This window comes from Ursus americanus, chromosome 12, assembly GCF_024610735.1.
Source record: "Ursus americanus isolate L20-20 chromosome 12, mUrsAme1.1.p, whole genome shotgun sequence".
In the NCBI taxonomy this organism is placed as follows: Eukaryota; Metazoa; Chordata; class Mammalia; order Carnivora; family Ursidae; genus Ursus; species Ursus americanus.
The window spans coordinates 22,469,105-22,482,030 of NC_142138.1; the positions used below are offsets into that span (position 1 = coordinate 22,469,105).

A 12,926-nucleotide genomic window follows, 5' to 3' on the forward strand; every position below is an offset into this window, starting at 1 on the left:
GTGAGACCACAAATATGTCCTTGGAAACACAGAACTTAATCCACTGAGGGCACGTGACAAGCTAGGCATTGAATGTCCAATGAAAATATGGCCAGGTAATTTGGCTGCTCTGTATTTTCTGTTCACCATGGCTTCTCCACTGCTCTCAGGGTAAAACAGAACATATCTGTGCAGTGAAGTGAGTTTCCTCAACTTATCTAAGAAGGTCACTGGAAAGGAGAGCAGAACTACATTAACAACGGTAAAGGCAAGCTAGATATGAAAAAAATTGGCAGATTCAGCTGAGCATTCTGTACTCAAGAAGATAGGACTTGGTTTTCAGTTCCATAGAATGTAGTTTGGAGGTTACCATTCTGTCCTAAGAACAAGTGAAGAATTAACAGTCTGAAAAATCAACTTTTCTTTGGATCTGAAAGACAGGTAAGAACATAGGCCAAACCACTGACCCCAAGGGTCAGTGATGAGGTCAGTCATCAAGGATCAGTCATCTCCAAGGGGAGATGAACAATTAAATACAGGGAGTCATGGCTTATTGGAGTAGACTCAGGAGTGGAAACCACTGTGGGAACCAGTGCCAGGGTAGGAAACCTTAACTATAATTGATGAATTGCTGGAGGCTCACTGTCTATCTCAGGACCCAATCTTAAGGAAGTCCCCAATTTTGTGAGCTTTATCTCCAGGAGCTTGACCAAATTCCCAGAATTAAAAAAAAAAAAAAATCCCCTTGTGGTTCTAGCAGGGGGAGGGGGAGAGGAACCATTTTGGAATATGCTAGAGTACTCTGTTCTTAACAAGGACCACATTCAAGAGAAACTAATTAACCAGAGGACAATCTGCCAGGGTATTATCAGACTATAATTAACCTGGGGGAAGGGAAATACCAAATACCAGCACCTTTGAGCCATTCTGTCCCACCTAAGGGGAGGAGAAGAAACAAACACTTGAGAAGTTCAGAATCCAGAGACATAGGCACACTAAAAGACTGAGACCAAATCAAAGGACTATTGAATACTTGCCTCCTCCACAACTCTTCAGACTTGTTCACAGTGAGCCTCCAGCAATTCATCAATTAGGGTTCAGGTTTCCTACCCTGGACTTATTGTAGTGATCATTTCACAATATACACAGGTTATCTATGTTATATGCTTGAAACTAATATAATGTTACATGTCAATTATATCTCAATTAAAAATTTAATTTAATTTAAAAGATTTAGAGCAAGAAATCAGTGAAATTGAAAACAGGAAGCCAATAGAGAAAAATCAATGAAACCAAGAACTGTTTTTTTGAAAAGATCAATAAAATCAATAAACCTCTAGACAGAATAACTAAGAAAAAAGGATGAATATCATAAATGAAAGAGGGGACATCACTACAGATCCCATGGACATTAAAAGGGTAACAAAGGAATACTATGGACAATATATGCCCACAAATTTAATAACCTTGAGGAAATTCAGGATTAATTCCTTGAAAGACACAATCTGCCAAAATTTACACAAGAAGAAATAGAAAATCTGAATAGGCCTATAACAATTAAAGAAATTGAATTTTAAAAAAAGAAATGGAACCAATAATAACTTTCCAAATCAAAATACCAGGCTCAGATGGATTCACAGCTAAATTCTAACAGTAATTTAAGGAAAAAATTATACAGATTTTCTACAATCTCTGTCAGAAGATAGAAACAGAGGGAATACTTTCTAACTCATTCTTTGAGGCCAACACTGACTACCCAAAAGCAGACAAAAACATTACCAAAAAACCCCACAAAAAAACAAAACAAAAAACCAGCAGACAGATAACTCTCAAAGAACATAGATACAAAATCTTCAATAAAATATTAGCAAATGAAATCCAACAATGTATAAAAAGAATTATACACCAAACCAAGTGGAATTTATCCCAGGTATGCACAAGTAGTTCAACATTCAAAAATTAAGTAATTCAATCTATCACAGCAATAGTCTAGAGAAGAAAAATACATAGCCATATCAGTAAATTCAGAAAAAAGCATTTGACAACATCTAATACCCATTTATGATAAAAACTTTCAGTAAACTAAGAATAGAAGGGAACTTCCTCAACTTGATCAAAACATCTACAAAAAAAGCTACAGATAGCATACTTAATGGTGAGAAACTAGAAGCCTTCTGGCTAAGACTAGGAATAAAGCAAGGCTATCCCCTCTCACCACTCCTTTTCAACATCATATTGGAAGTCGAAGTTAATGCAGTAAGACAAGAAAAAGAAATAAAATACAGGCTGGGAAGGAAGAAATAAAACTGTCTTTGTTTACAGATGACATGTTAGTGTATATAGAAAATCCGAAAGAATGGACAAAAACTCCTAGAATTAATAAGTGATTAAAGAAAGGTTGCAGGATACAAGATAAATACATGAAAGCCAATACAAAATTCCTTTCCTAAATGCTGGCAATGAACAAATGGAATTTGAAATTCAAAACAATATAATTTACATTGGTGCCCCAGAAATGGTTAGCTATAAACCTAACAAAAATATATACAAATCTATACGAGAAAAACCACAAAACTTTAATGTACAAAATCATTCATGAAATGGAAAGACATTCTATGTTCATGTTTAGGAAGACTCAACATTGTCAAAATGTCAGTTATTCCCAAATTGATCTATAGATCAGTGCAATCTCAATTAAAATCCCAGCAAATTATTTTGTGAATATAAACAAGCTGATTCTAAGTTTATATGGAGAGAAAAAAGACTCAGAATAGCCAATAAATATTGAAGAAGAAGAAGAACAAATTTGGAGGACTAACGCTACCCAACTTGAAGACTTACTATAAAGTACAACAATCAAGACAATATGATATGGGTGAACTAACAGACAAATAGTTCAATGGAATAGAACAGAGACCAGAAATGGACCCACATCAATACAGTCAATTGATCTTTGACAAAGAAGCACATACAATGGAACAAAGATAAGTCTTTTCAACAAGTGGTGCTGAAACAACAGGACATCCACATGCAAAAAATGAATCCAGACACAGATCTTTTATCCTTTACAAAAATTAACTCAAAATTGATTATAGACCTAAAGGTAAAAAGTGAAACTATGAAAATTCTAGAGGATAACATAGAAGAATATCTAGATGACCTTCACTATAATGATGACCTTTGGTATGGAAAGGTATGATTGCTAAAGCAAAAACTGATAAGTTGAACTTCATTAAAATTTAAAATGTCTGTTCTGTGAAAGGCAATATCAAGAGAATAACAAGACCAGCCACATACTGGAAGAAAACATTTGCTAAAGCTACATCTGATAAAGTACTGTTGACCAAAATATACATGTATTTCTTAAAACTCAACAAGAAGAAAAAATAATTCAAAATGGGCCAAGGAGCTTAACAGACACTTCACCAAAGATATACAGATGGCAAATATTATATGAAAATATGCTCCAGGGGCGCCTGGGTGGCACAGCGGTTAAGCGTCTGCCTTTGGCTCAGGGCGTGATCCCGGCGTTCCGGGATCGAGCCCCGCATCAGGCTCCTCTGCTATGAGCCTGCTTCTTCCTCTCCCACTCCCCCTGCTTGTGTTCCCTCTCTCACTGGCTGTCTCTCTCTCTGTCGAATAAATAAAATCTTTAAAAAAAAAAAAGAAAAGAAAATATGCTCCACATGATATGTCATCATGGAAATACAAATTAGAATAACAATGAGATGCCACTGCACACCTATTAGAATGGTCAAAATCTGGAACACTGACAACACAAATTGTTGGTAAGGACACGGAGCAACAGGAACCCTCCATTATTGCTGACAGGAATGCAAAATGGTGCAACCACTTTGGAAGAAACTTTGTTCCTTACAAAACTAAAAACACTGTTACCATATGATTCAGCAATATGTTCCTTGATATTTACCCAAAGAAATTAAAAGCTTATTATGTCTACACAAAAACCTGCACAGAGATGTTTATACCATCTTTATTGATAATTGCCAAAACTGAGAAGCAATCAAGATACCCTTCTGTAGATGAATAGATTAGATTTTGTCCTCTTCAGAGAGAAACTTCTGACATCTTTTAGAGTAGAAGAGAGGAATTTGCTCAAAGCATGTATCTGTACTTGATTCCTTTTTGTAACTGAATGATATTTCATTGAATATATTTTACACATTATGTTTATCCACTCATCCACTTATGGACATCTTGGGTTGTTTCTACTTTTTGATTATGATAAATACTGCTGCCATGAATATGTGTGTACCTGTATTTGATTACCTGTTTTCAATTCTCTGGGATATCTATCTATCTATCTATCTATCTATCTATCTATCTATCTATCTATCTATCTATCTATCATCTAGGAATGGAATTGCTGGGTCATATGATAACTCTATTTAATTGAGGAACTACCAAACTGGTTTTCATGGCAGCTGCACCATTTTGCATTCCCACTGGCTGTGTATGATGGCTCCAATTTCTCCACATCCTTGTTAACAATTGTTATTTTCCATTTTTAATCATAGTCATCTTAATGGGTGAGAAATGGTAACTCGTGGTTTTGATTTGCATTTCTGTAATGATTAATGATGTTGAACACTTTCATGTGCTTATTGGCAATATGTATATATTCTTTGAAGAAATATCTATTTAAGTCCAATGTCCATTTTTTAATTAGGTTGCTTGTCTCTTTATTCTTGGATTATAAGTATTCCTTATATATTCTGGATACTGGAACTTTATGAGAGGTAGGATCTGCAAATATTTCCTCCCATTATGTAGGTTGTCCTTTCACTTTTTCAATAATGTTCTTTTATGTACAAAAAGCTTTTTGATGAAGGTCAATTTATCTATTTTTTTCCTTTGTTCTTTCTGCTTTTAGTGTCATATCTTATCAATGGACAAGAATCCATTGTAAAAGCAAAGGGTAAAAATATTTATCTCAGTGTTTTCTTCTAAGAGTTCTATCATTTTAGCTCTTAAATTTAAGTCACTGTTCCATTTTGAGTTAATTTTTGTAGATGGTATCAAGTACAACTTTATTCTTTTCATGTGGCTATCCAGTTGTACCAGTGCCATTTGTTGAAAAGACTATTTTTCCTCCATTTAATGGTCTTGGCACCTTTATAAAAAAATCAGTTGATCATATATGTGAGAGTTTATTTCTGGGCTCTCTGTTCTATTCTTTTGGTCTATATACCTGTGTTTATGCTAGTACAACCCTATTTTGATCACTGTAACTTAAGTTTTCAAAACAGGAAGTGTGGGAAAGAACTGTTCTTTTTCAAGATTGTTTTGGCTATTTGGAGGGTCCTTTGATATCCATAGAATGATTTACTTTTTTTATTTCTGCAAAACATCTTGGGGGGTTTTGATACGTATTGTGTTGAATCCGTAGATTGGTTTGAGGATTTAAATCTTAATACTATGTTGTTCAAACCATAAACACAGGATATCTTTTCACTTATTCAGGACTTCTTTAATTTCTTTAAGCAATGTTTTGTAGTTATCAGTATACAAGTCTTTCTCCTTTTTGGTTAGATTTATTCCTAGTATTTTATTATTCTAGATGCTACTGTAAGTGCAATTATTTTCTTAATTGCTTTTTTGAATTTTCATTGATAGTGTATAAAAATACAACTGAATTATTTGTGTTGATTTTGTATTCTGAAACTTACTGAACTTAATAGCTCTAATAGTTTTTGTGTGAATTCTTTAGGATTTTCTATACTTAAGATCATGTTATCTGTGAATAAAGATACTTTTATTTCTTCCTTTCTGACTTAATATCTTTTACTTCTTTTCCTTGCTTAATTGCTTACACTAGAACTTCCAGTACAATGTTGAATAGAAGTTGAGAAAACAGTCTGGATAGAATAGATTTTATCTATTTTATCTATTTTATCCTTGTTCTGTTCTTGATCTTATGGGGAAAGCTTCCAGTTTTTCACCATTGAGTATAACACTAGCTGTGGGGTTTTTAAAAATGCCATTTATCAGATTGGGAAAATTCTCTTCTATTCCTAATTTGTTGAGTATTTTTATCATAAGACTATGTGTATTATATTGATTGACTTATATATGTTGAATCACTCTTGCATCATTGGGATAAACACACTTGATCATAGTGTATAATCCATTTAATGTGGAGCTGATTCAGTGTACTAGTATTTTATTGAGGATTTTTGCATCCATATTCATAAGGAACACTGGTATTAGTTTTCTTTTCTTAAGATGTTTTTGTCCGGCTTTGGTATCAGAGTAATGTTGGCCTCATGATTTGTAAGTGGTTCTCTTCCATTTTTTGGAAAACTATTTTTTGAAGGGTTGGTGTTGCTTCTCCTTTAAATGACTTGTAGAATTCACTAGAGAAACCATTTGGTCCTGGAATTTTCTTTTCTTTTTTTAAGATTTTATTTATTTATTTGAGAGAGAAATAGAGAGACAGAGAGCGAGCACAAGTTGGGGGAAGGGCAGCAAAAGAGGGGCACACAGATTCCCTGCTGCACAGTGAAGCCAATGTAGGGCTCAATCCCAGGACCCTGAGATCATGACCTATGCCAAAGTCAGCCAGCCCCTTAACCAACTGAGCCACCCAGGCGCTCCTGGGATTTTCTTTGTTAGGAAGTTTTTATTATTAATCCAGTCTCTTTATTTATTATAGCTCTGTTCAGATTTTATATTTCTTTTTGAGTCAGTTTTCACAAGTTGTGAGTTTCTAGAAATGTGTCTATTTCATTTAGTTATCTAATTTATTGACATATGATGTTCTTTTTTTTATCATCTATTTTAATTCTGTAAGGTCAGTAGTAATGTCCCCACTTCCATTTCTCATTTAGTAATTTAAATCTTCTATTTTTTCTTAGTTTAACAAAAATTTTGGCAGTTTTGTTGATCATTTCAAAGTACTAACTTTTAGTTTCATTGATTTTTCTGTTTATTCTCATTTTGCTTATCTCCACTCTAATTTTTATTATCTCCTTCCTTATGTTGGCTTTTGATTTAATTTTGTCTTCTTTATCTTATTCCTTAAGGTGTAAAGTTTTTGATTTGAGATTTTAATTTTTTTATTGAAGTTGATACATAATGCTACATTAGTTTCAAATGGAGATCTTTTTTAATGTATCTACAGCTATAAATTTCTCTCTAAGCACTACTTCCACTATGTCTATAAGTTTTGCTATGTTGTAGTTTCATTCTCATTCATCTCAAAATATTTTCTAATTTCCCTGTGCTTTCATCTTTGACTCACTGGTTGTTTAAGAGTATGTTGTTTAGGGGCGCCTGGGTGGCACAGCGGTTAAGCATCTGCCTTCGGCTCAGGGCGTGATCCCGGCGTTATGGGATCGAGCCCCACATCAGGCTCCTCCGCTGTGAGGAGGATAAGAATAAAATCTTTAAAAAAAAGAAGAGAGTATGTTGTTTAATATCCAAATATTTTAAAATTTTCCAGTTTTCCTTCTGTTATACATTATGAGTGTCATTACATTGTGGCAGAAAAGATTTCAATTTTTAAAATTTTATTACCTCTTGTTTTGTCATCTAACATAATGGTGTATTTTGGAGAGCTTTCCATGTGAATTAGAGAAAAAAATGTGTATTCTGCTGTTTGGAAATGGTGTGTTCTGTGTATGTATGTCATGTCTAGTTTCTATTATTATTCAAGTCCTCTATTTTCTTATTGATAATCTGTCTGGTTGTTCAGTCATTATTGACAGTGGAGTACTGAAGTGTCACAACTCTTTATTGCAGAACTGTCTATTTCTCCCTTCAATCCTGTCAATTTTTGCTTCATATCTTTGGAGGCTCTCTTGTTAAGTACATATATGTTTATAATTGTTATCTTCTTTATGGATTGAATCTTTTATCAATATATAATGTTCTTTGGCCCTTGTAACAATTTTATATAAAGTCTACTGTGTCTGATATTAGTAAAGCCATCTCAGCTTTCTTTAATTGCTATTTACAACCTTTCACTTTACATATTTTTGTCTGTGGATTTAAAGTGAGTCTCTTGTTAGACAGTATATACTTGGATCATGTTTAGTTTTTTTTTTTTGTAATCCATCCTATCAATATCTGTTTTTTATTTGGAGAGTTTAATCCATTTATTTAAAGTAATTATTGTTCAGGAAGGACTTCTGCCATTTTTCTGTCTTCCTTATGTCTTATGTCTTTGTTCCTTAATTCTCCCATTACTGTCTTCTTTTGTGTTTACTTGATTTTTTAATAGTGTTCTGCTTTGATTCCTTTCTAATTTTCTTTTTTGCAATTTTTAAGTTATTTTCTTGGTGGTTGCCTTGGAGATTACAAATACTTTCTTAAAATTTTAACAATCTATTGTGAATTAATATTACCTTACTTCAGTAGTATAAAGGAACTCCTATACAGCTCTATCACACCCACTTTGTTATGTCACAAATTACATCTTTTTTTTTTTAAGATTTTATTTATTTATTTGACAGAGATAGAGGCAGCCAGTGAGAGAGGGAACACAAGCAGGGGGAGTGGGAGAGGAAGAAGCAGGCTCATAGCGAAGGAGCCTGATGTGGAGCTCGATCCCATAATGCCGGGATCACGCCCCGAGCTGAAGGCAGACGCTTAATGACTGCGCTACCCAGGCGCCCCACAAATTACATCTTTATACACGGTGTGCCCATTAGTATAGATTTATAATTATTGTTTTTATGTATTTATTTGTTTTAGTTTATTTTTTATTTTTAGATTTTATTTATTTCTTTGACAGAGAGAGAGACAGCCAGCAAGAGAGGGAACACAAGCAGGGGGAGTGGGAGAGGAAGAAGCAGGCTCCCAGCAGAGGAGCCTGATGCGGGACTCATTCCCCGGACTCCAGGATCACGCCCTGAGCAGAAGGCAGATGCTTAATGACTGAGCCACCCAGGCACCGCTTATGTATTTACTTTAAATTATATTGCAAAAAAATAGAGGAGAGACAAACCAAAATTACAATACTGGCTTTTGTATTTACCTTTGTAGTTACCTTTACCAGTGTTGTTTGTTTCTTTACATGTCTTCAAGTTACTGTCTGGTGTCCTTTCATTTCTGCCTGAATGACTGACTCCTTTTAGCATTTCTCATAAGTCTATTCTCCTAGTGCTGAATTGCCTTAGCTTTTTTTATTCTGGGAATATCTTAATTTCTCCTTCATGGAAATATATTTAATCTTAATTATTTAACTTAATTTCTCCATCATGAGAATTATTTGAAGGATACAGAATTCTTGGTTGACAGTTTTCTCTTTCATCTCTTTTAGAATGGCATCCCACTGACCTCTGGACTCCATGGTTTTTGCTGAGAAGTTGGGTGTAATCCTATTGATGATTCCTTGTACATGATGGGTCACTTTTCTTTTGCTGCTTCTAAGATTCTCTTTCAACACTTAATTATAACGTGCCTGAGTGTAGATCTCCTTGTTTATTCTTTTTGGAGTTTGTTGAGCATCTTAGACATGCAGATTCATGACTTTTATCAAATTTTGGAAGTTTTGGCGATTCTTTCCTCAAATACTTTTTGTTCTCCTTTGTCTCTTTTTTCCTTCTAGCATTCTGAAATTCCCTTTATGTGTATGTTGGTATGCTTGGTGGAGCCCCACAGGTCCTTTGAACTGTGTTCATTTTTCCTTATTCTTCTTTCTTTCTGCTCCTCAGACAGGATTATTTTAATTGACCTGTGTTTTAAGAATTGCTGATTCTTTCTTCTGTCTGCTCAAATCTGCTATTGATAACTCTAATGAGTTTTTCCATTTCAGTTATTGTACTTTTAATCTACAGAATTTGTTTGGCTTCTTTTTATAATTCCTATCTCTTTATTCATATTCTTTATTTGTTTGTCTGGTCTGCTTTCGCTCTTTGCCTACAGTTTCCTTTAGCCTTATCAGAATATTTAATACAATCGATATAAAGTTCTTGGCTAATAAATACAATGTCTGTACCTCCACAGGGAGAGTTTTCATTAATTTCTTATTTAAACAGGCTACACTTTCTTATTTCTTTCTATCCTTTGTAATTTTTTTTAGAACTGAACATTTTGAATATAATAATATGGTAACTCTGGATATCAGATTCTTCTTGATCCTTGGGTTTTGTTTTTGTAGTGTGCTGTGAGGCCTAGTTTGTTTGCTTAGTGATGTTTCTAAACTATTTTTATAAAGACTGTATTCTTTGTCATGTATCATCTTAGAAGTGTTTGCTTTCTGGCTTTTGGTCAGCAAATGTCTTGACAGAGATTTCCCTGAACACCTGAATTCCTCTCCCCATCAGAAAGAAAGGAGAGCAAAGAAAAACAAACAAAACAAAACAAAACAAAAGGGAAAAAACTCCCAGTCTTTGCAGATTAAGTCTGTGTTAAGGTACTCCTTTAATGCTTAGCCAGGCTGTTTCTAACTATGCCTTAGCCTTCACTTCCTGCTTGTACCGAGCCTACAGATCAGCCAGAGGTGAAAGATTAGGATCTTTTCAAGTCTTTTCTGAGCATGCATCCTGCCCTAGGCACGCACATGACTTTCTAAATTTCCCAGTATATGCAAGCCTTTTTCAATATCTTAATTTCCCAAAGAAACTCCCTCCCTAGCTTTTTCTCTCAGGCTTTTAGTATGTTTCTTGTTTGACTTCATTGTATTCTCTTTTCTCTAAGAGAGATGAGTGTTCACTTGCCTTTCGATATTTGTGGAGAATGCAGTATGCACAGCTGCTTTCCCACCTGAGCGAGTGATGAATTAAAAAAAAAACAAAACAATAATAAGGCAAGTGCTCTGTGTAAGTCCTTCAGGTAGCTCCCAAACAGGTTGAAACAGAGAAATCAACTCCGTTAAGAATAAAGTCTGCTCTGCTCCCTCTAGAACCAGAGGCCAGGGTCTCAAACTGGGAAGGCAGACTGCTGTCTTTAAGACCACCACCACATTGGGTAGGGGAGTAAGGCAAGAGTGAGTAAAGATGCCACTAAGCTTTCCTACTAATTGTAAGTTGCCCTTTTCTTGATTTAGTACTTGCTTAGAAGTTTGTCTATTTTAATCTTTCAAAAAAACTAGCTTATAGTTTTGCTGAACAAAGGCCATTAAAATTAAAAACTTTCTTCTAATTACCTTTTTGGCTCTACTTCACAGATTGTTGGCTATGCAGGGTTGTTAATTTATAAACATTGAAAGACAGTAAGTGTGAAGGACACAGGCTCTACAACCAGACTGTCTGAGGGTATTACTGTATGCCATACTAGCTGAGTGACCTTAGCAAGTTGGCTAACTTCTCTTTGCTTGTTTCTTCCTCCAAAATGGAGAGTAACAATAGTACCTACCTCATAGGGTTGTTGTGAGGATTAAACCAGTTAATAAATACGAAAGGCCTAGAATAGTATCTGGCACATTTTAAATGTTATTAGTTGTGATTGATAATCTTTGTGAAATAGTAAGCAGACAGTTTCTCTAAATGCTTTGTAAACATTTGAAAAGTATAAAATTCTACGATAGTTACTATAAAAATCAAAATTCATGTTATCTAAATCTTCTATATTTATATTTATTACTCATTTTTTTTGACTCATTATTTATCAAAGTATAAAAGCTGTAGATTACAGTGCCCAGCTACTATTGTGATTTGGCCAAAGTATTTCTATCTTTGCTCTATATGTTTCAATATTTATTTCTTAATTGAGACTCAAAGAATGTATATTAAAATATGGTCATTTATCAAGCAGAATAAAATATAAATTACCTTTGTCTTCCTTTACAATTTTGTCACATTGAACCTCTTTATTCTTCGGAGCTCCGTTAATAGTCTGCATCATCCTTTCAACATATAAGTCATTGCCTAATCTATTTCTACAAAGGGTCTCATAAATCTTGTTTCTCCGACTATAAAAAATAAAGTATATTCAACACATTAATAAAAATTATCACCACAGATATTGCTTCTTTATATTATGCTTTCTCTTTAAAATTACCTTCTTTAATGTAGATTGCACCAAACATGAAGTGAGAGTTCAAAAAACTCTTTAGGGAAAGACTGCACTAAACTACCTCCAAAGGACTCCATTTACTGTACCTCCCGACATCCCTACTACTTTCAGTGCCCACCAACAATGTGCTAGCACTATCTCCAAATAGGTTTTATGAACTTTGCTATAAACACTGAAAACTATACATTTCCCTTAAGGTACCATGTTTGTGTCATCCTGTAGTTACTATTTTCATAATTATTCAATTCTGAGTATTTCTTAAATTTCTATTACAGTTTTTTTCTTTGATTCATGAGGAATTTAGAAAATGTGCTTTTTAACTTCCAAATGTGTATGTGAATATGTATCTATGTTTTTACTAAGATTTATGTTATTCACTTTTAACTTAATTCCATTTGTGGCCAGAGAATTTAGTTTCTTCGAAATTTTTGAAATTTTTCTTCATGGCCTTGTGTGTGGATGATTTTTCTAAATGTTCTGTGTGTGCTTGAAAAGGGTGTATGTTCTCTAATTGTTGAGTGAAGAGTTGTGATCATTAAATTATGTTTTTGGTTCAAATTTTCTATATCTATATGAATTTTTTATCTGGTAGACATACAGTAATTAGGAGAGGTATGTTTAAATCTCCTACTTTAATAGGATACTTACCAAGTTTTTAATTTTTGCTTCATGTATGTTGAGGTTATTTTATTAGGAGTATTCAAGATTAGAATTATTTTTACCTTCCTGTCATTATGAAGTGAACTTCCTTATCCCTAATAATGCTGTTGGTTTAACTGTTTCTCTGTGGATGATATCTTTTTTCTTTCTTTTTTTCTTCTGATTTTAAAATCTTTTAATATTTGATACCCTGGAGTGTCAGTACAATGCACTGAATCCACTTCTTTTTTGTAGATTTTGTAAAAAATTTATTCCTGTTTCTGTGACATGGTGTCTTTTAAGAGCTTGGGAAAGTCCTTACTCAC

At 34.0% G+C, this 12,926-nt stretch overlaps 1 protein-coding gene across 4 annotated transcripts in view; it reads right to left on the reverse strand.

The window, feature by feature from the left end:
- The window catches only part of DNAI4 (dynein axonemal intermediate chain 4), an 83,553-nt gene that overhangs the window by 44,380 nt on the left and 26,247 nt on the right, over positions 1-12,926 (reverse strand). For 3 of the 4 annotated variants that reach the window (XR_006780442.2, XM_087865982.1, XM_087865981.1), the window contains exon 6: positions 11,718-11,857. The exons of the other annotated variant lie outside the window; for it this stretch is intronic. Coding sequence is in view for 2 of the 3 variants with exons in the window: in XM_087865982.1 (XP_087722108.1) it covers positions 11,718-11,857 (140 nt within the window). In the remaining variant the exon portion in view is untranslated. The remainder of the gene's footprint in view (positions 1-11,717; positions 11,858-12,926) is intronic. 4 annotated transcript variants of the gene reach the window in all.